The sequence below is a fragment of the Opisthorchis viverrini genome (genome assembly GCF_000715545.1).
Source record: "Opisthorchis viverrini unplaced genomic scaffold opera_v5_15, whole genome shotgun sequence".
NCBI classification, from domain to species: Eukaryota; Metazoa; Platyhelminthes; class Trematoda; order Opisthorchiida; family Opisthorchiidae; genus Opisthorchis; species Opisthorchis viverrini.
The window spans coordinates 2,662,924-2,684,980 of record NW_008751671.1 but is presented as its reverse complement, the minus strand read 5'-3'; the positions used below and the strand labels follow the sequence as shown (position 1 = coordinate 2,684,980).

The following is a 22,057-nucleotide window of genomic DNA, read 5'->3' as shown; positions in this document are numbered from 1 at the left end:
ACTGCAAGACATCAGTAGTATGTCCTGGTTGATGACAATATATTGAACCACGGAAACCATAATGTTCAAGTCACAAGTGGACGGCATCATGGCTGGTTTGATTCCCATTCGGGACTTCCACCGCCATATACTAGACATCCGAGCTTCTCGACGAGACACAATAACTGTGCCAAATTAATAGCATCTTTGAATTTAAGGGCTGTTACTTCCAACCCTGGTTGTGAACAAACTATGAATTAGTAGTTGCTTTTGCCACCCGGAAAATTGAAATCTGGTCTCCAAGTACCCGGTGAATCCGAAGACGTTCGTCTTACTGATCTTGCTTGTTGTAAGCAATCGCAGTAACCCCGCGGGTTATTGATACTGTAACCGTTAGTTACTCTGTTGACAGCCACTGTGATAGCCGCGCTATGATAATCTTGTTGGAATGTGTATATATTTTACGCTTTAAGATATTCGTATGAAGATACTCATGTACTAGCAGGGCGTTTTGATTGAAACTCGGAGATATCTAAGAATCATCAAATTAACTCGGTAGAAATCTCGATGTATCTCCAGGGGTATCTATCCACAGTGCAGGAACCTGTTCGACGTTTTTTCCCAACAATGTTACTCGTCTTTTCCTGTTCATGCCTCCATCACAGAAATCCAACACTGTCAGAAATTAACTACACTAAATCTGCAACATAATGAGCTCCGGTCGCTGCCAGAAAGTATTGGTGAGCTTCGTTTGCTTGAACGGGTGGGATTAAGGTGAGTTGTGCATTTGGCTATTCAGGTCCTCTGAAGTGTAGTACATCGCCGACTATCCTGTCCTTGAGGACCAAAGTTTTCGGGGTTTTAAACCATTTGGTCTTCCTAAGTTGTTAGTTTGTTGAATTTATGTGTCGTTTTTCTAACGGAAGAGTTAATGTCGTTGCGAGAATCAATTTGATCCGACTCCACCTGCTTGTTTTTGAGTCAAAGCGTCTCTTTCTGGAATCACAAAACTCTAGATATGATCAATTACTCATCTCGAACAGGCTTACTGTTCGGTTCACTATCATTCATCCGGACGTTTTAATGTCGATTTTCATTCCGCAGCTCTCTTCAGTCCTCATTCGTTCTCAGTTGTTCCCGCTAACTATTTGGTACGAGGCCCATTATGCCCAGTTGAGGAGCAGACCGCGTAATTAGTTGTGCTAAAAATTTGTTTGTAGCAAAACCTTGTACAATGGCTTATTGTAAGCTTAAGGGGTATCAGGCAACTATTGCACTTTCACTCCTACTTCACTCAACTGCCGTGCACGTATGTCAGAAGGACACAACCCTTGGTAGAGAAACAAGTATTCGGTCGTTTATTGATTATTCCTCGATCGTTTGGTTATTTTTCCGATTCTCAAAGTAGGTTTCCGCGCAGCGGACAACTGCGCCCCTTTTCGTCAGTGGTAATCTTTTCGAGTTCCACTTTCACTGGCTTGAAATATTCTGTTCTAAGGGTGTGGGAAACCAGTGTTCTGTATAGGGGTACTCTTGGATTCACCGACGACTTCTTGTACCCTAGTGAATGTTTGCAGCCTTTTCGGCAGTTCCTATACGGCGTGAATTCGTTCAATGTTCTTTTTTAACTCAGCATTCCTGGAATGCTAGATGTGTCTAGGCCAGTCACTTACCCAAAACAAAAGCAATGTTCGGAAGCTCTGCAACCTTTCGAGCTACTCGGATATTGACGGCCTGAAAGTGCATTGTGTAATGAGCTTCCCACTATGGTTTTGTTAAACATTCCCACGTGATCCTTTCACGGATGTACCCAGTGAATCGAAAAAGCAACGTTCATTTTTACCTGCCACTTTTTACACCCTCCTAATTATGGTAATGTCGTTTGTGTTTTTCCAGATACAATCACCTCGAATGCCTTCCCGCTTCAATGGCTCAGTGTGATAACCTTTTGGAACTGAATATTGAAGGCAACAACATTGTCCAGTTACCGGTATGTTTCGTAGCCGAACGAGGGTAATGTGACCCGATAGGGTTTATTGATGTGCGATCTGAGTAAACCACATGAATTTACATCTAGCACAACTGAAAATCTAGACGTGTTCTTTTCTGGTGTTTCCTCAGCATGCAGGTCCTTAATCGTCATCCGAATATGTTCAAAGTCCAGAATATCTTATGCATCCAGAGGTTGAATTCCCTGCAGTATATTTGAAAAGTTCCAAAGAACACATTGTCACATGCCTCATACATTTATCCGCTGTTGCGAATTCACCAAGTTAGGCTGACAGTTTTTGTGAGATCAAACCATGTTTTTCTGTCCAATTTGATAGTTACCTGATTTCGATTATGATTGCGAGCGTGTCTTAGATAGAAAACTATGCCTCGTTTCATTTATTAGTAAGTAACTGCTAACCACTTAAGTGCTCCTAGTGGTTAGCTGCCCAAATGAAACCTGTCTGTCGTTATGCTGACTTTGTTCCTGAACTTGGTAATAGATAGATTTTTGAGTGAAGTACAACGTTTTTGCATTCATCCGCTCATACATTCCCTTTTCAGGAAGGTCTCTTAGCCCACTTACGCAAACTGTCCAGCTTGGTCGTATCGAGAAATTACTTTAGAGCTTTCCCCCCTGGCGGTCCACAACAGTTCACCTCTATTCAGGTAGGCTTTGTAGAATCTTCCGGGTTTATCGTTTTCTCCTTCTTGATATGTTTTTTCGGTTTGTGAATAGTTCAGGTGCATGTGACTTTCAGAGTTAAAAGGTACAAAATGAACCCCTCTTTCCACATATCAACGTTCTCACAGATTATGGCTTAAGATGCCCTTTTATGTTGTCTGTTTTGAAATGGTGCGATAGCGTGCCCGAGCCTATGAATGCCTCCCAGACCATGAACGAGATTTCACGCGTGTTGAACATCAGCTCCTTGACACTCAGTTGCTTAAGGTTTTACCTTACACCCGCGGCAGTGCAGTGGGATCTAAACTGCTCCAATGACATGTTGAAGTTCTATGACGTAATTCAGCTGTTCGAATTCCTACTGAAAGTCTATCGTGTGAGAGGATGAGAAGGTATAGTGGAGACATTTTGGATTTGAAAACATGTATGTCGATAGGAGTGTTTCACCACCACATTAATATGCTCTTTTTGTTTTGATTCAACCCACTGTTCACTCGAATGTGGACCAGCCTAAAAATCGCCTAATTCTTGACTTTACATGTGGTATCTTGTTTTATCTAATCCTGACTAGTGGATCGTTTTCCTATTCCCTCCCCGTGTTACCACAGTCTCTCAATATGGATCATAATCAAATATCGAAAATCCCATTTGGAATATTTTCAAGAGCATCCCATTTGGCTAAACTGAACATGAAGGATAACCAGTTGGCCTCGCTTCCGCCCGGTATGTAGTAACCCTAACTAGCTACACAGCCGTTTGGTCATGAAGCCCATTGCAGTGGTTTGTTGGATTCTGTTAGACGGATTTTGCCTTCATGGTGGTTTTAGTGCCCTTTCACCCGTCTTCTTTTAGGTTCTAAACAATTTTATTCTTTTATTCTTTTGTTTTGATCGGGATGTTTATGACAGGAACAGAGTACTGTCCATATTAAGTTATGTCGCTAGATGCTTGGAGGTTAGCCTCTTTATAGACCGCGCCAATAGTAGATATCCTCACACCTTGCAGAAATTCGCGTTTCGTGATGGATAGTTCACGCAGTCTTTTTTTTCGTTACAAACGGACTGCCGACTGTTTGTTTATCCGAAAACTGCACAATGTTTCTGCGTGAATCGTGGATGCATCCACTCATCTCTTTTACCTCTGGAATTAATGTTATGAGAAACAGCACACGATTTTCAACTATTAAATGACATCCCAAAGTGAACCTATCACACTTCACATCCATATGTCAGTTCCCTTTTGATGCGTGCCCTCATTTCCAGTGCAAGTATGGTCCACACAGAAGATGCTTCTCCCTTGTAAGGTTATTGTTTGTAGCTTCAATCTCTCTTACATCCTTCGGACAACGTTCTATCAACATTGTGAGTGGCTGTGTGCCTGTTGGGATGTTGTGTCTGAGAAGCGTTTGCAAAGGTCTGGCAATGATACACTGTTCAAGTAATGTGATCAAATGTGAAGTGGATCCGATAGCTATGCGTAGGGAAAATTAAACGAAACGAATTTCCAGACGACTTCTGTCTGTGTCCGCGTAGCTGGATAACCGATCTTAACCAGGCAGTCGTTCAGCTAAGACAATCACGTTTAGAGTATAGCTTGAATCAGTGTGTTTGCACGGTATTGCAGTCTGACCATGTCAGTCAACTAATGCAGTTTCACATCTTCAGAGCGCACTATACCGTAACCATACTGCAATGTTTTGATAGCATCACAAACTTTGGCTTGTCAGCAGCCTTCGTTTCTCGTGTTTTTGTTACTAGAAATCTGCCCCGCGAAGTAGCAGATAGCCATGTGATTTTTAGTAAGAAGGTCATCGTTACTTCGTAAAGAACGAATCATCATCGACAGCCTAGCATCAGCGTTCAACACTGATGATTTGCTACCGTGCAACCACGATTCATTTGTAAGCCTAATTGTGAATAAAAGAATAAAAATGGATGGGGAAGGGGCTTAGTGCTATTTCACCACTATCGTTCCGAGGTGCCTACACTTCTAAATATTCATTCAGGTGATCTGGATAGAAACTGACAACAAGAACGCCACTGACATCGATTAGCAGCCATATCTTACAGTGTCTTTAATCAGACGCAGTTTGGATCATGCGGTCCCCATCCTCGAAGGCTACTCACTCCGACATCACCTAGATTTTTCGTGGTTTCTTTCGTATCCCGCTGCCAAGTCACGCATTGACCTCTTCTCTGCTTCCGTTCCTCTGAATTGGGTATGGAAAACAACACTCTTTTTGACAAACAATGGTTCGACATATGCATTACATGGGCTAACCAATGCAGCTTGTGGTGGTGGATACATTCTTCGGTGAAAGTCTCCGTAGCACAACCGAATACTCGGTTTCTAACTGACTTGTTTGGGATTCTGTCAAAAACCTGAAGGCATCTCACTTCTGCTGTTCGAACAAGCTGATTCTCACCGTAGCCTGATTCAGGGATATACCGTCTTGACGTCATAGGTATCTCAAATTAGCAAACATGACACAAGCCTTAGACATTCTTCCATTTACCTCATCTATCACACTACACGCAGGACTAATAGAACTTCCAAGATAATTAGAACGCTCCACAACTTCGATAGCCTCTTCCTGAATTGTAAGTTACGTGTTCAGTGACTGCACGCCCACGAGCATGACCTTACAGTTTGTGGCTGCAAAGTGCTTTATCTTCAAAGAAGAGAACGATATCGACAAAGTTCTCGTCTAAGGTTATTTAAACACCGGGGTTTTGAAAACCTTCCAGAGCTCATCTCATTATCTCGTCGATCACAAAATCAACTAGGAATTGAGAGAGTAGACAACAATGTGTACGGATGCGTTTGGAGAGTTATATTCTCACACTCCCGGAAATCTTAGAATACAAAAAACTCAGTATGTTCACAATCCCCCGGTTTATTCCTTGATTTACAAGCTTGCTCAGAAAAACAGACCATTTGACTGGATCGAATACGCCTTAAAAGTCTAGGACTACCAAAATTATGGGTCGTTTATACGTACGATGCTGTTCTGGCGCCTGACAGAGTGTAAAAATTTGGTCAACGCAATTTTCTACCAGGCTGGAATCCTGCCTGTTGCTCCCGATTCAGTGTTCCACGAGCCACCATGAGGCGACGAAGCACAAGTGACGCACGGGGTTACAGATTGTGTCAAACCGATCCCCCTGTGGTTGCCACACTCACCTCGATGCCCTTTTTTGAAACTGGGCACCATCAACTACTCTCCCTAGTTGTCTGGGACAGTCTCCTTCTGCCAGTTACCGGCGAACATATCTGACAAGCACTGACTGAGGAATTCACTCACATCTTTGGACAATACAGGTGGGAGGTCATTCGGACAGGAAGCTTGGTGGCGCTTGATAGAACATATGCAGTCATAAACTTCCGAAGTCGTAGGAAGTCCTAGGTTTATTGTCCAGGATTCTACTTCGGTTGTAGGCCACAGGTGACTGGCAGTGGGTGACCAGCAATCGAGGCGTTCTTGTTTATTCACTATGGTCACTCCATTCTCATCCTTGGTGGTTTCGCTCACAGGTGTTGACTGAGGACCGGTCAACTGAAGGGATCTTCGGGTATTCCCGGCTTTTTGGTCCTTGTTGATTTCCCTAGTCTATCAGGTCCACGAGGCTCTATGTTATGCGAGCACGCTCGCCTTCATTTGACGTCCGGTAGATCGTTGGTTAAAAGTATGTTCAGGATCGGTGGGGACATTCATCAGAGACTCAATTGGTGGTACTGTTCGTTCTGATATCCAGTGCTTGAGCAGACCTATTAGCACCGTGCCTCAGTCAAAAGTCCCGGTACTGTGAAGAGAGGTGGCGATCTCGCTCCAGCATGAATTTACATCTCATGGTGGAGCATTCGGTAAATACACCCAGCAACCGGATCTGCCAGTCTCTCAGTTCCGCACCTTACGTGGCCCTGGAAAACGAAGGTAGAAGCAGCTCCGGACGTGCGCGTAGTCGGAATCTACAGATGTGTTGTAAAATGAGCGGTAGCAGTTACTGATCCGCCACCGACAACTGATGGCAGTGTGATCTGTTTGAGTTCTTAACTGGCACGCTGTTACAGGACACCATGTGACCACATGAATTTGGCTATTTCGGAAGTTAGTACTGCATGAAAACAGCCTGCAGTCAGTAGTTAAGCAATCGTCTATCAATGTCCTCACGTATCGCGTAAGATCCATGTCGATCACCAGGTGCGCTAAGCATGCCCACTTGTGCATCCAGATTTCCGGCGACCACATTGATGCCTGAGCTTTTAGCTCGCAACATCGGGTCATTCATGGCGTCGTAAAACTTGTCTCTGATGGTTTCAGAGCTGCAGTCAGTTGGAGCATAAGCAGACATGACAAACAGACATTGATCAACTTTCCGCTAGTGAAACTCCTTTACAGACTTTGCCAGACGAACCACACACAGGCGACTATCAACGGATATCCATTCTCTTCGCCTGGTGACGACACTAACCCCTGAAAATCCTGCCGCTGTCGGAAGTGAGTGGAGAGTGATGGGACAGATAGTTCAACTACTGGTTGCACCTGGAATTCTTATTTCTGATACATATCACATTAATATCAGGCAAATCTAGCGTGAGAGGAGGAGCAGTTCGTTGTACCGCTTGCTTCACAGTGTGAACGTTAAATGCAGCCAGATAGACTGGGTGTTTAGGCTTGAAATTTGATCCCCAGCTTCCCGGCGATGTCGACCCCCGGATGATGCGCAGATGTTGCTGTCGAAACCGATGTAGGACGAACGGATTCTTCAGTCCTAACTGACGGGTCTAAATGGAGAGTTTTTAGGTGGTGGAGGAGGATGAAGAAAAAGCATGTGAAAGAGAATGAACGTGGCCGTAACATGACAAGGTCTGACACTGGCTGTGAATAATACCCGTGGGCTAACCCTTGCGTAGCGCGAGGAACTTCATCCCAATTGTCATCCTTTCACTTGACCGATGCACACTCGTGGCATCAGATCGATGTTTCATTTACTCATTTAACTGTACGTTTTGATTTAACGATCACTGTTTCCCTTTTTGATCCTACAGACATTAAGAGTTGGGAGGTATTGGTTGAATTGAATCTAGGCACCAATCAGCTAACCAAACTGCCTGATGATGTCGAACACCTGGTCAATCTGGAAGTATTGATTCTCAGCAACAACCAACTAAAGGTAACTACTGTGGCCTTTTCATTGCGTTTTTCCTCGAATGAACTCGAGCTACCTCACCTACATAACACTAAAACTATCAGAAAAAGTCGATCACGACAACAGGTCAAATATGACCGTATGTCCGGACAAGGGCTTTGCATATGGGGAAGTCCATATGTTGTTAATCATTCGAATAAACAAATCAATTCACCTATGGTGAAGCTGAAATTGAACTTGGGGATTCCAGGCGGCACCAGATCGAAATGTTCAAGCCAGTATTCAGACAATGACCAGAAATATTCTCCGTAATTGGTAACTTCACATAAGATATGGTGCAAGAAGTACAGACAGCATGTACACGAGTCTATTATTTTCTGGTCGGTTGATTTGGATAGTCTTGTGCGCTCAATCTTATTGATCTTCATATTTGCAAGAACCTGTCGTGAACATCCAAAATGTACGATCTGCGAGATGTCGCAGTACATTATGCAAACGTAACAGAGCACTCATAGGTTGTTGAAAGCTCGCTGACAATTAAGTTTCCCACCAAAACCGAATTGGTGTGTAAATCGGAGTATTTGTTGGACGGAAACTCGGAGACTGCGCCTGCCTGATAGCTATTGTCGCACGTGCACTACAGACACAAAATACTAATGTCGGCATTCAGTCTTCGTTGCCATTACTGGTTGCACTTAGTTGTTTGGAAACACTCATCAATGCAACCCAGGAGCATGAAGTGACAAACCAGATAAGCGCGTTGTTTCTTGTTTCTTCTTACTATTACCCCATCGGAATAGTGGATTGACAAATGATGTCTGTACTCGTGTTCTCTTTCTTCAGAGGATACCTCCCACCATCCAAGAATTGAAGAAACTTCAGTTGCTAGATCTGGAGGAAAATCACTTGGAGTGTCTGCCACTGGAGATAGGTAAGTGTTCTCAGGCTATACCAATACCAACAGCACAAACAATGAAACAGATCGTTTGCCAGGCACAAATATGTGATATATCTAGTCTGATTCACTCCTCCAACCATAATTCATGTACGTGAGTACAGTGGCTTAGCAGCCGCCGAAAGGAAAACTAAAGTGATAAGGAATTACGGATAATTTGTTAGACACCACACGATGCAAGTGTATTTGAAGCGCAAAGGCTGTCGAGGGTGTACGGGGGCAACACTTGTCTCATGATTTGGGTATACCGGTGGCTTCCATGAATTCTTTGACTGCATCTTTGGCTGCTTACTCTGGCAGGTGACATTAACCGACATTAGTGGGACCACCAGTTAAATCTTTTATATCTTCGGCACATCGTAACCTGCACACTCTATGGATTCATCCCGTCCTAACTTGACAGAGGACATAAAACTGGTCCAGCTAAGTGAACTTCAGACACACGTAGCAGATGATTGTCCCAGCGCAATGGTCGATCGAGTTCCCCCGGGCACTACTGGTCAGACATTCGTGAGTGTTGGGGCTGTGATGATCTCTTGCACATGTGCAACGTTCGCAATGGAAGTGGTTTTTTCTTCTGTTGCACATGTGCAACGTTCGCAATGGAAGTGGTTATTTTCTTCTGTTTTTTTTTACCAAAATGGTTAGATCTCATCCACTCAGTGACACCGGTCACGATGAACTGAGACGGTCCTTTGGTAATTTTGATGAAGTAACTATTCTGACACAACATCAATTGATTGCTGTCTGGTTATTTCGTGACTGGAGTTTCCAGTCTTTACCCATTTTTTCGTTGCTGGGATAAAACTGTGTTAGAAACTTCATGGCGCTAGGTTGTCTTCACTTGACTCTGTTCACTTCACTTTATCCCTCTTCTGAATCCAGGCCAGTTGTGTGAGCTTCAGCGCCTTATTGTACAATCTAATCGGTTGACTGAATTACCTCGCACCATAGGGTGAGTTTGAACTTTCCATCATCTACTTACCATCATTTCCGTGTATTTTCTTCACTGAATATACCGCAACTATAATTTATGTAGACTCTTTTGGATACTACACCACATCTGGGACCTCACTATTACCGGTAGTCATTGTCCATGCCTAGCTTAACCAATAGTATTTTCCCGCAGATTTGGCGATCCGTTCTCGTTGTACGAAACACTGGTGTGCAGGTTGCTGGTGCCGTCTACTGATCAGTACCAATGCTAAACACACCAAAACCTATGTTTCTCCGACGGCCTCAATTACAAATGAACCTCATTGAGCAATGTCATCATGCGCACGTGTCAAGTAGTCTTGAGAATAAGGCAACAATATTCCGTCCACGACATACCGGCTCAAATATTCGTGGTGTGCCATTCGGAGAAAAATGTACACTGTATAATAATGTTATTTCTTTTGAGGACTGAACTTTTGCCTGGAAGAGTGAGTATGTGTTTTGTACTCAAATGCACCCATACTAGAAACGAAGACCAGTTTCTAACCGGGAATCTAGGCCACAAGTTACTGAAATTATGTAGAACCTAGCTGGTGGCATGTTCACTTTCCTGTATTTAAACACGTGATTCCTGGTGTCTACACAAATGAGAATACAGGTAATCAATTAACATTATGTTTGTTGGTCCCGTACGAGCTTCGCGCGCCGTCTTTCGTTGTTATGACCTCAGGAGATCAGTCAGACATTTAGGTTAGCTTGTTGCACTGATGGTTAAGTTATCTTTTAAGGTCATATGCCCTAAAAAGCCACTCATACCGCTTACTATTTGTATTCGGTTAATATATTCGATCTCCCATTTTAGTGGACCTGCCTTGACGACACAAACCAAATACAGAACGTATTATCTGATCCGAGTAACTTTCCATTTGAAACTCGAATGTGTGAGCATGCCGTGTTTCCGCAGGACGACTTTCGGTACCAACTTTATACCAGTGTGATTTTTGATACTGTTACGATCATACTACAGACGGCCTGAAACGGAATTTTATCTCCTCTGACCATCCGTGATTTACCCGCTACCCCATTGTATGCATCTATTCCATTTTTGTCTGGTATTTGTTCACATGGTAGATGGAAGCTCGTGTGAACTGAACTTCCCTTCCCTTCCAATAATCTACTGAGGAACTCCATTTTCGTCCCTTTACGCCGTATCCACACATGTATTATTCAATCTTATTATTCCGATATTGGTTACTCTAATGAATGTCCACTAACTTACCGGGGTTAGGTCAATCTCACTAAAGCCCGCATAACTTTTCACGGGTAATTTCACTTTTCTAAACCTTTTTATCAGATTTTAAGTCAGGTTCCTACAACAAATTTAATGTCTTTTTAAGATGGTAATGCTCCCCTTGCTGGTGGCATCCCGTGTATCTCTCAGGCCCATTTCTTCCTATTTCGACGACCAGAATCCGCCCCTCAGCTTGAGATAGATAACTCAATGAGCTAGTGACTGAACAATTCATTTCTGGGCAACGTGATGATATCCCGAACTCCGTATTTCTACAGCGAATATGGCGAATATGCACCAACCGGCACCACAAGTGAATAGGTTTTCTCCTATAATTGTAGTACCACTTAGTTTCAACGAGAAATTATGGATTGCAGCACCAGTCACTTACCTCGAGGGAGTCTTGAACCCCATCTAATAAAGTGGATTGCACGCATAGATCGATTAATCTGTTCAGTGTTTTCCGTTCCCACTTTTCACATCAAATTTATCCAACCACTCGCAAAACATCATGTAGGCAGAACGGTTGTCGCTCTGGCTGGTTTAGTACGTTCATGGGAAATAGCTTAGTTTTAGTGTAGGATCACTACCGTATACTACTATTGTTTAAAGTGAACGTTTCGGTAGGAAATTTTAGTTGATTCTTTTGCCGTCACTGAATTCAAGATGATTACACCTTATGGTGGGTTTATCTAATAACCATCTACCGGTCCGTGTTCGAATATGTTTCAGTCCGGCTCTTCAAGATGGTAAACTCAAATGATGGAGCGTTTTCTGTATAGTATTCTTCCCTAGGAGCAATCGAGGTTTGTTCGGCTCAGAGATTCACCACCCGGGAGGAAAACAGTCTAGCCTGAAAATCATGCCACGGGCAGCCACTTCTTTCCCCATGACACATCGGGTGCGTTAGCGATGTTCCTACAGAATGCAGTGCCTGTCAGCACACACAGTGCCTAGCACAGCATCGTTGCCACGTTCCTTCATCTCTAATCCGCTGATTGACTAGACGAGCTGTAAGAGCTCCCAATCAACGTCAATAGATGTCTCAGGAAGTCTTTTTATTGTGTTTTTAACCACACCATCGGGAATTCGCTTAACTGCACGCAGCTTAGCAGCGGAACCAGTGACCTGGTGTGATTTTATGTTGGGCTGTTTATTCTGCCTCAGCCGGTATGCCTCTCACTAACAAAGCGTCGATTAACGAGTTACAAAGATTTGAAAATCGTTGTCCCACGGCTCAGATTGCAGTAAGATCAATGGAATCAGCTTCCCTCATTGGCGATCGCCGAATCCCAGGCAGTTCGCCCCTGGGATGCATTCTTAAGGTGTGGTATTAAGATTTGGAATTTGAAAGTTGGTTCGCTCGAGGGACCGATTTGCTTACGACAGTTATTAGGAAGGACTGACTTTCCCGTATCGGTTCTCAGTATTTATTGGGTTTTATTTTTTTTGTAGCTTTCATCACCACATGACAGGGTGTATGCTTCTACAATTTGTTTCCTACCATTCGCAGCATGCTTCAAAGTTTGATCCACCTCGCTGTTGGTGAGAACGATCTGCAGCGTTTGCCTCCGGAGATTGGTAAGTTCCTTCACAACAATATTGTCATTATGGAAATACATCCATTTACATACCAATTTGGTTTTGATGCGAGACTCACCTGGAACCCATCTGCATCTTTCATGATTTCCTTATGAGTAGTGCATTACATCTATACAATGTATCACGACATCTCGAATGTCATACCAACTGCAACTTGTACAGCCCATGGAGTTGCTTAAGAAAATCATGAACAAGAGAGTCAGCTGGGTTCCCGTTGATATTCAAATGAGTGTATTTATTGAGATCTGTAGGACATAGGGTTAAGGGAAACTCGGGGACTGCACATACCTGATGAGCCCTTAGAAAGTAGAAACTGGTCGTGGCCGGCTGTGTTTTCAGCAACCTTATGAGTAGTGCATTTCTTTTGCACCATCGTCATTAGTTTGTGGCTAATTGTGGGGCGAGATTGCTCAGGTGGTTAGAGCATGAATTCACTGACTGGATAGTCCGTGGTTCGAACCCAACCATCATCATCATCATTGTCAGCTGTAATAACCGCGTATTCGTCGTACAGTAGTTGCAGCTGCCGCAGTTTCGTTCACCGACTTCCCCTGTCTAGGCTTGGGCAACCTGCCAGTATCTCAGCCCTCGTGCTTCCTTCGGGTTACATGGCAGCTAGGTACCGAAAGGGCGTTACAGCTGAACGATTAAAAATGTGGCTAATTGTAGCAGTTGTTTGACTGTTGCTGTACCTTGTGACGGGGGATGTAGGGGGATTTGCGTGAACTGTACTGACAAAAGTTCTTCCCTTCAGCTACGTTGACAAACGCTGCTTACTGTCAAAGTGGTGCACTACCAAGGAATTTTGGATTTATTACACAGGTCAGGTGCGCTCAATGCGTTCTGTCAATCCATTAGGGGAAGTTTCAAAAATTGATGTCGGGTTCATACGTATGTGTTACATGGGGCAGCGTCCGAGGTAGCTTAGCTGGTATCGCACTCTTCCAATATGCTCTAGTCGACTATGGTTCTCTTATCGTTTCCTATTCAAGATTTTCCCCAACCTGCTCACGTCGATTTTAGTCACCTGACAACTTCTCATTGTGACTGCCTCATCGACCTGTTACGACACCCGTCAAGAGAGAAAGGTCTTATCTGGAGCCGTTCATTGTTAGGGAAGATAGCTTGCTGATGTGCGCTCTCCGTAGGAGTGGAATCTCTTTGAAAAAACCCTCTTTGTGAATATCACTGTAATGTGTATACATACCAAGCGGCGAGTGGAGGCAGTTAAAACTGTTAAAATCCCATACTCTGTTTACAATTGCTGGTCGTCGCCATACGGGGAGGGATGTGTAGGGTGAACCACTAACATTTCCAATTGTGGGTGTGGGTTTAGGTCTATCACTGAGGAAGCTTATTACTTTTCAGTAGCCCCTGCTGTGCACGGGCGGGACTTTGGAGATTTGACTTCATATCAGTTTGCTAGGTACATCAAGTCCTGGAGTAGTCTTTGGTCTACAAAATCATCAGCTACCGGTTTTGCTTGGTCCAAGATCTTGAACATCAGCTACACGATTGTTAGATTTTTCCACTTGGTTGGACCTTCTTGGTGCCCCTTTCTTAAAAAAAATCGTTCAGCTGTAGCACTGTTTCGGTGCCATTTCACCTGAAGGAAGCACTAAAGCTGGGATACTGCCAGGTTGCCCAAGCCTAGAAGCAGTGTCTTTATATATATATATATATATATATATATATATCACGAAGAAAAGCTGATAAAAGGTCAAAATCATGGAACTGTGTGTTCATTCTCGTGTGTGCTGTTTGTATTTTACTCTCATACATATAGCAAAACTTCTATCAAGGCTTTGGACGAACAGCAGAATATACCGACATGTAATGTGGGGTTGGCTGAACTGGATTGTCATCACATATTTCTTATACTTTGGACATCCAGTTCACCATCCTTGTTGATGTTGTTTTAATGCATTGATATATTTGTTGGGAAGAAACTGTTGCTCAGCGCTTGGCAGTGTTAAAAATAATACATGGTTGCTGTTCTTTTCGAAGGAGCGGTGCGCAAGTTGAATTGTGTTTGGAGTATGAACTGCAACAACACTATGTCGATTCGAATTATTAGTAACACAGTGTCTAGTAACTGGATTAGTACAATATGTGGACTTACCATACTACAGAGAACAGAAGTTGGCGGTTTGGGAATTTTTGGATGCCATAGCGACGAAGGGGCAGGAGTGTAAGAGAAATTAACACACGAACCACTCAGTTCGTTCCTCCCCATGACCGTATCGTTTTGAGTCGCCCGTTAATCAACAGGATTTCAGTTGTTCAACTAATATAAGTGGTCTCTAAATAAATAACAAATGGCTTCATTACCTCATCTATAGTGGTCATAGATGTGACATGGATAGCTGAATTCCTTGTTCAGCATCATCTTTATAAGTTTACTCATCTCTGCTGAAGTGTACATTTGTCCTCTGGGGGGATTTGTGTTATCCCTCAAGATGGAAGTTCTTGTAACGCTCCTACATACCGTGTTAACTGTCTACTTCATTAGCCGAGCTGGATGAGTCAACCATATGAGCGAGTCCAGACGCATAGTATGCTTTTCGGTTTACTGAGGAATAGTGGTTGGGTCAGCATCAAGTTCGAATTAACCTACAATGATGAAATGGTTAGAATACGTATCATGTATATTGGATAGCGAACTTGCGAAGAACATCATGAATCCAAACTCGTCTCGAGTTTCACATTGCTGCCAATAAGTGGCGGGTGTCCAGAGTGTCTACAGTGTTTGATAACGGGAACAATAGTTATTCGCCGTTTTTACCGGTCGTCGAGCCTCGACAGCCGACTTATTTTCCCACAGAAGTCAACCACAATAAAGTCTGTAGACTAAGTCATCATACGAATCAGATTGTTTTTCGTGTGTGAACAGGGAAGTGAACCAATAATCGGTCTAAACCGGTACACCAGGCGACTTTCTGCGTCAGGCCAGCCAGCATGACTATTATTCACAGCACATATGGATCAAGAAAGCTGAAAATTGAGTAATACCCAGTCGGTACAAAGGTGAACACGACAATGCTGGTCGGACTAAGGGTGGGAGTCTACTTCGATCAACCGTGGTCATAATTAAGTGAATCTCCTATTTCCCTTTTTGAATGCTGTATGCCCACGGCACAATATCACGTGGAAATATCTTTCAGTTGTTTCAAGCTGGTAACGATACCTACCATTTCTTACAGTTCCTGTCATTGCCTCTCTTTCACAGGAGACCTTCATAAGCTAGAAACATTGTATCTGAACGACAATCCCAACTTGAACGATTTGCCGACCGAACTGGGCATGTGCTTCAGTCTACAAATTATGTCCATCGAGAACTGCCCTTTATCCCAAATCCCTGTAGAAGTTACGGCCGGCGGACCATCACTTGTGATTCAGGTTTGTCCTTTCGCGAGTTGTTTTAAACATACTGAGGGTTGTGTTTTGCCAGTCTTTAAGTGAACTGTTTATCTAGCTTTGTAAACTGACAAATGTGGCTGACAGTGTCATCTGGTAATAGCCCCTCCAATCAGTTGCCTGAAGCCCTTATGTTGAAATTTCCCCATCTATTGAGCGTTCAGATCAAGCGTATCCATTAGTTTAGAAAAATGTGATAATATCCTCGCAATAGAGCCCTCCAACTGATATACCACTTCAGTATATACCGGTGAGATTTAGCCTAGAATTGGTACCTTTAGTGTGTCCCTCCTTGCTCCCAAAAATACCCCTGTAGCTACATTCCCTTGCGTGATTCCCGCTGCAAGGACCAGCATGGAGCATCAGTGCATATGGTCTTCATATATTTCGTCACCAGTACCGTTTGCAGTTGCCTGCCATCCACCTAGGTTTGCTCTTGGTACTTTTCTCGCGACCGTACTGGATTAATTCAGAATACTTATGGTTAACTATTGTGCATATGGGAATAAAATCAAGGAGCGTAAAGAGAGCCCAGTCGGACGAAGGCTGCCTAATTACTAAATTTTCCTGTAGAATTCTAAATAGTTCCGATGAAGCGTTACTATCAGATTGGTCAGTGTGTCGTCCTAGTGCTAATCATTAAACCCTATGTCGCTAAATGATGTGATTTTTATGGATAGCGCCCGTTAATACTGTCTGTAAGCAGAATCTGGTGTTCGCTATGTGACAGTGTCGAATTTTGTGGGTCCGGACTCACCACACCAGCACGCGAGAGCTTTTAAAATGTTGTGTGTATACAAGAACAGAACTAGTTGCTTTATAGACGTAACAGACTACTCACAAGGCCGCTGAGTGTACCGTCGAAACCAAACTGGTATTCAAATGAATGTATCAGTAAAAGTAGTCATTCTTTGAGAGTTTATTTTTCTCTTCTAGCTGCTACACGATGGAAGTAGCCTTTAGATACCGGAACGATATGCTGCTAAATTGAGACACGCGTTAAAGTTGTTGATCGAGCCTCGTCACAAACTGAGTGTAGGTCATCATAGCCATTGACAGGTGAAGGCAGTGATTAGACTCCGAACGTCCATAAACACAGCCTCGACATCGATTCTAATAGGAATTCAGTAGGCAAACATCCAGACTGTCTTAGCATCATTTCTGTTGCACCATTTCAGGCGGTTTTCTCAGACCTGACGTGTCTATAGGGCAGTAGTCTATGTTGTACCTGATACGGTATTACTTGCAACGATGTCTATTTTATTAATGATAAGAGCAACACTTTTTGGAGGTATGAGTCACGGCCTACCTCCAGTTTTTGATGACATTATCACGGAAGATCGAGGTATTTGTATGGGTCTTCGCTCGTGCGGCGATCCAAAGCTATCCTACCTAAAAAGCACCAATCCCCAACTATGTTCGGTTTTGTTGTTACTCCTGGATTGTTTCCGTCTGGGAATGCTTTCTCAAACTCAACCAGCATCTGCTCATTTAATGTGTTTGTCGAGACGGAGTCCACCACACGTGTGTTCTTACTTAATGTTGGTGTACGTTGAACAACCGCAACCAGGACACTGGTTGCCTGGACAAAGTATTTGCTGACATCTATGGTCAATAACGAAGCTGCAGTTCTACCCTAAACATTTCCCCAAAGCTTAGTAATTCGAAGCGAAGCTTGGTGTCGGCAGTTTACTACAGTCTACTATTTTGGTCAATACATTCGCGACTGAGGAGCCGACGTATCTGACAGTACGAACGCCACTAGTATCGATCTCCCGCCATTTATTGCAAGCGCAAGCGGGGTCACACGGACCCCATCCTGGAAGGCGTACAACACCGATAGCACCCAAACTCTTTGTAATCTCTTTCACGCCCCTCTGCCAATTCATACGTTTGCGCCATTCTGAAGGAGGCACGGAAAACAGCATTCATCTCGGTCGGCAGTTTTTCGGAATGCCTAGGACATGGCTTAGCCATTAGTCGATGTTGCTAGATGTCTTTTGTGATTGAAATACCTGCTACACAACCAAATACCCGTTTTGTAATCACCTCGTTACTAATCCGTTGACGCCTCCGAAACCTGAAGGCGTTTCACTTCACCTGCTTGCGCATGCTACCTCTCGCACACATACAATAACACAGCCATTACTGTAGCCTGATACACGCCACCTTTAAGGCACAGTGAAACACCTCAACGCCACGAGTGACGCAAACGTAGCTCGAGCCTGTGAGATTCTTGCACCGACTTCATCAGACACACTTCCGTCAGAGCTAATACAACTACCGACATATGTAAAATTCCCCAGGGCCTTCAGTGATTCTCTATGAATTGTAAAGGGTTTGTTTAGAGACTGTACGTTATGAACCATGACTTTGCATTTTGAAGGTGCTAGGCGCAAGCCGACAGATGGTATGACGGTGGTGAGCTTGGTTGAAGGAGTACTTTCGTTTTCAAAAACGAGGGCGATTTCGTCTGAGTACTCCAGGTCGATAATATTCTCATCAGCAACAATGTGAACACCGGAGTTTTGGAGACTTTCGCCTCAGTATTCCATGAACGACGAAGTTGAACAAGAACGGAGAGAGTGAACATCCTTGTCGAACACCATTTTTTGTAGGAAATTTTTGAAGAGCTCATCGTGCACTCTCACGCCCGGAGGCATGTGAATATAGGGATCGGATTATGTTGACAAACTTCTGGAGCATACCCTGTTGAGCAAGTGTAGTTAACAGTACCGACCGATCGACAGAATCGAACGCATCAAGATTGTGGGTTGTTTGTACATATGGCGTTGCTCTAACACCCGAGGGAGTGTGAAGTTTTGGTCGACGCAGCATCTACCCTGTAGAAATCCGGTTTGATTCTGACAAGTCAAGATTTCGCGTACCCCATAATATGGTGAGGAATCAGTGACGTCAGAAGCCTTGTTGCAACAAACGTCAAACTGACACCCCTATGGTTACTACATAAACCGATAACTGATGGCGATGTGATCCATTCGGATTCTGGACTCTTTCATTGGTGAGCACCACGTTGTCAATCGATTTCTGCTGTTCGGGAAATTAGTACTGCAGAGGAACGGTCTGTGATCGGCACACATCTGAAGCAGGTGACCTCCGTTGTCCGTGCGTCTCGTTATCAATCCCAGGCGACTACACAATCGGGCCTCAGCAGCCTTAGTCTACCTATCTAAGTGTTCATTTCACCAGTAACCACAACAATATCTGAGCTGTTAACCCGTCATAAAAGAGCATCCGGATCGCCATATAAACTGTCTTTTGCAGATCCAGAGATACAATCCGTTGAGGCGTAAGCAGACACAATAAACAGGATGCGATGAACCCCACTTTCTCGAGTTTCTCTCAGGCTGCCAAACAGACCGAGCATAGGCTACTGTCAACGGGCATCCAATGAAGTAGGAACTCTCCCACTCGTTCGCTCAATGCAGTACCCACTCCAGCATATCCAGCTGCAGCGGCATCTGCACCACCAGAGGTTCGCAGCCGGAACCGGGAAGAGAGCGAGGTGGCAGTCATTTCAATCACAGTGCTTGGTCCTGTATGCTTGTTTCTGGCGGACAGCATACATCAGTACATAGAGAATCCAGCATACGAGTGAGAGCGACCTGTTGTCCTGCTTGTTTCAGTGTGCGAACATTAAAGGCAGCTAAGTAGACCGACTTTTGAAGTTTGGAAAGAAATTTCGAAGTGTTTAGGGCTGCTGCTGCAGTCGGAGGCAGAGAAGCTGTATTTGAGTGTGATACACGGCGAGGAAAACGGTCAGCTCTAGTGCTGGGACCTGTAAAGAGGTTATGCACATTTGGGTGAGGTAGGGTAGAAGAGGGAATAATTGAAAATTGAAGGGAGGTGCCAGAAGTAGAATGTTTTCGCTTACCCACCTTGCTGTGTGCAGCAAGTCAGTTGATCTGACTGGCGACACCATGCGACGTATGATGTGGCATAAGAGTATTGTTAGTTGTAAGTGTCATGGTTGTATGTGGGCTGAGCTACTGCCAGAGTGCCCAGTCTTAGACAGATTCGTCTCCTCGACCGATGTCTTTGGCTCAACAGCAAGACCACAAGGCAGCTGTGTTTAGCCAGATATGTAAGTGGATTACCGTTTACATCAAACAAGTGGCCACACCTCTTCTGAACCCCAACCTGGAGGGCCAGGAAACCTTTTTGCTCAGAACTGTAACTATCGTCTAACCTGGTATGAGAGACTTTGTGAGTATCGCACGTACACCACCCAGTATAGCTCAATGGGTCGTGGAGTTACACATACCACAGTAAGATCCAGTCTCTTCGTGAGGGAGTGGTTTCTGGACCATTACGCTGTAGCTCCGTCTACACTGATTTCGAAAATAGAATTGCTTAGGCCTCTAATTGAAATCGAGGGGCACCAAATGTATTGGTTCATCAAACAGTGCTTTTCTGGGTACCTGAAGAAGCTTATATCCAAAAAGCTGAAAAGGACGGCATTCAGGTGGAGTTCCTTTGTCTGTCGACTCAGCTCATGTTTTTCGGTTTAGAAGTTGACTGTGAGAGTGTGCTGCGTCCTCCAACCAGTCAGGTATTTACGGAACTCTATCTATTTTTGAAACATTAGCTGCAGGGAGGTTATTTTAATGACTGACTTTGTTAACACCAGTTCGTCCTATGTGTTCTCTATCGTGCCCTGCCTGATTAAATGCCAGAAACTTTGTTTCGTCCCTATATTTCAGTATCTCCGACTTCAGGGTTCGTTTAGTCAGATCTAACCACCCGACAGCGGCTACCGTCGCACATTCACTCAGATCTTTTGGAGCTGTCGTCAGTCCAACACGACAGCCCAAGGGCTTTCAACTCCCTATCGCCTGTCTGCCAACCTACTGCTTCCTTGTGTCGGTTTCCGTCTGCCAATCCCATTCAGTTCATCTGTTCTCCTGGCTTCGCCTCATCTCAACACATCCTCCGAACCCCATAAATGTTCTCGGATGAGGATTCGAAAGCGCCTTTTGTTTTCTCACTTGTTCAGCCGCGCCAATCTTCCTAGTCGTCAGTGAAAGAGAACGTTGCATTTACAATATAACCACTCTTCTGTTACATGCCCGATTAACCTGCCGCCTCTACTCATGTGTATAACCTCCGATTCACCATTCACTTCTAAATCTTGACCGTGGAGGAAGATTGACGGGTGATGCGTTTTTCCCACTTCTGTGCGGCTTTCTTTCAAAGTTTACTAACCTCACTACAAACCTACATGGTAACTTTCAACCACTCTTCCGCATGCGTACGCATGCGTCTGAACACGCACGCACAGACACATTCACACACGGTTTCTTTTTGTCTTACAGCCTGATTTTTTGTAATTCGTCCCAATCGGTTGTTCACGCTAGATCGATCAACTGAAGCCCTTTTCCGGTGACTCACCCACTTCTCCATCACACTAACTTCTCTGGGCTGAGAATATCACAATTTCCACGTGCTTTTCATCATGGGCGTTTTTTTTATTTTGCATTCTTTTCTGATTATGTAGTATCTGCAGCTATTTGTGCGTGTACTTATGACTGCATATTCAACGAATCCATCCTCCGGCTTGTTTTATATATTCAATGGTTCATGAGACTAGCTGAATGGATTATGTGCTACGGTTTAGTTATGTTTCTCAATAGCTTTGTAGAGTCATGCAACTCCCGTTTCTGCGCCCCCGTCGAACTGTCGCTAACTGGATGTGAAATTTGGATTATATCCATTTGATGAGTGTATCCGAGCCATACGGCGAAATATGATCTTCCGAATTTCGATCTACATGAATTGAGATAGACTTGTTACATCCAGCAGCTTCAAAAGCCTAAAATACACCAATCTCTTAATCAGAAGATAGTTACCGGACTTCCTGGCTTATAGAGGTCATCCTTAAGAATTTTGTCGGCTGATGCCATTTGTGTAGAAGCGCTATCCGGTTGACACATTTTGACCTTCAAAACACGTAGGATGAGGTGGTCAGTGTTGCATACGTTTTCCATCGAGACTGATTCCACTGACGTTGCGTCCGTCTTTCGTTAAAGACC

The 22,057-nt window shown here is 44.0% G+C and overlaps 2 protein-coding genes across 2 annotated transcripts in view; one reads left to right on the top strand and one right to left on the bottom strand.

The window, feature by feature from the left end:
• T265_01425 (hypothetical protein) overlaps positions 1-21,580 on the top strand; it is a gene marked incomplete at both ends in the record, with an annotated part of 44,630 nt that extends 23,050 nt beyond the window's left edge. Inside the window, 11 exons of the mRNA XM_009165451.1 lie at positions 645-753; positions 1,876-1,969; positions 2,533-2,637; positions 3,262-3,376; positions 7,053-7,151; positions 7,703-7,827; positions 8,647-8,734; positions 9,644-9,713; positions 12,499-12,566; positions 15,817-15,986; positions 20,729-21,580. Of these exons, the coding sequence (XP_009163715.1) occupies positions 645-753; positions 1,876-1,969; positions 2,533-2,637; positions 3,262-3,376; positions 7,053-7,151; positions 7,703-7,827; positions 8,647-8,734; positions 9,644-9,713; positions 12,499-12,566; positions 15,817-15,986; positions 20,729-20,764 (1,079 nt within the window). The remainder of the gene's footprint in view (positions 1-644; positions 754-1,875; positions 1,970-2,532; positions 2,638-3,261; positions 3,377-7,052; positions 7,152-7,702; positions 7,828-8,646; positions 8,735-9,643; positions 9,714-12,498; positions 12,567-15,816; positions 15,987-20,728) is intronic.
• On the bottom strand, positions 7,047-12,669 carry T265_01426 (hypothetical protein; the record flags this gene model as incomplete). Its single annotated transcript, XM_009165452.1, has 3 exons — positions 7,047-7,196; positions 7,226-7,438; positions 12,646-12,669. 3 exons carry the CDS (start codon positions 12,667-12,669, stop codon positions 7,047-7,049), a joined length of 387 nt encoding a protein of 128 aa, XP_009163716.1.
• Positions 21,581-22,057: the final 477 nt, after the last annotated feature.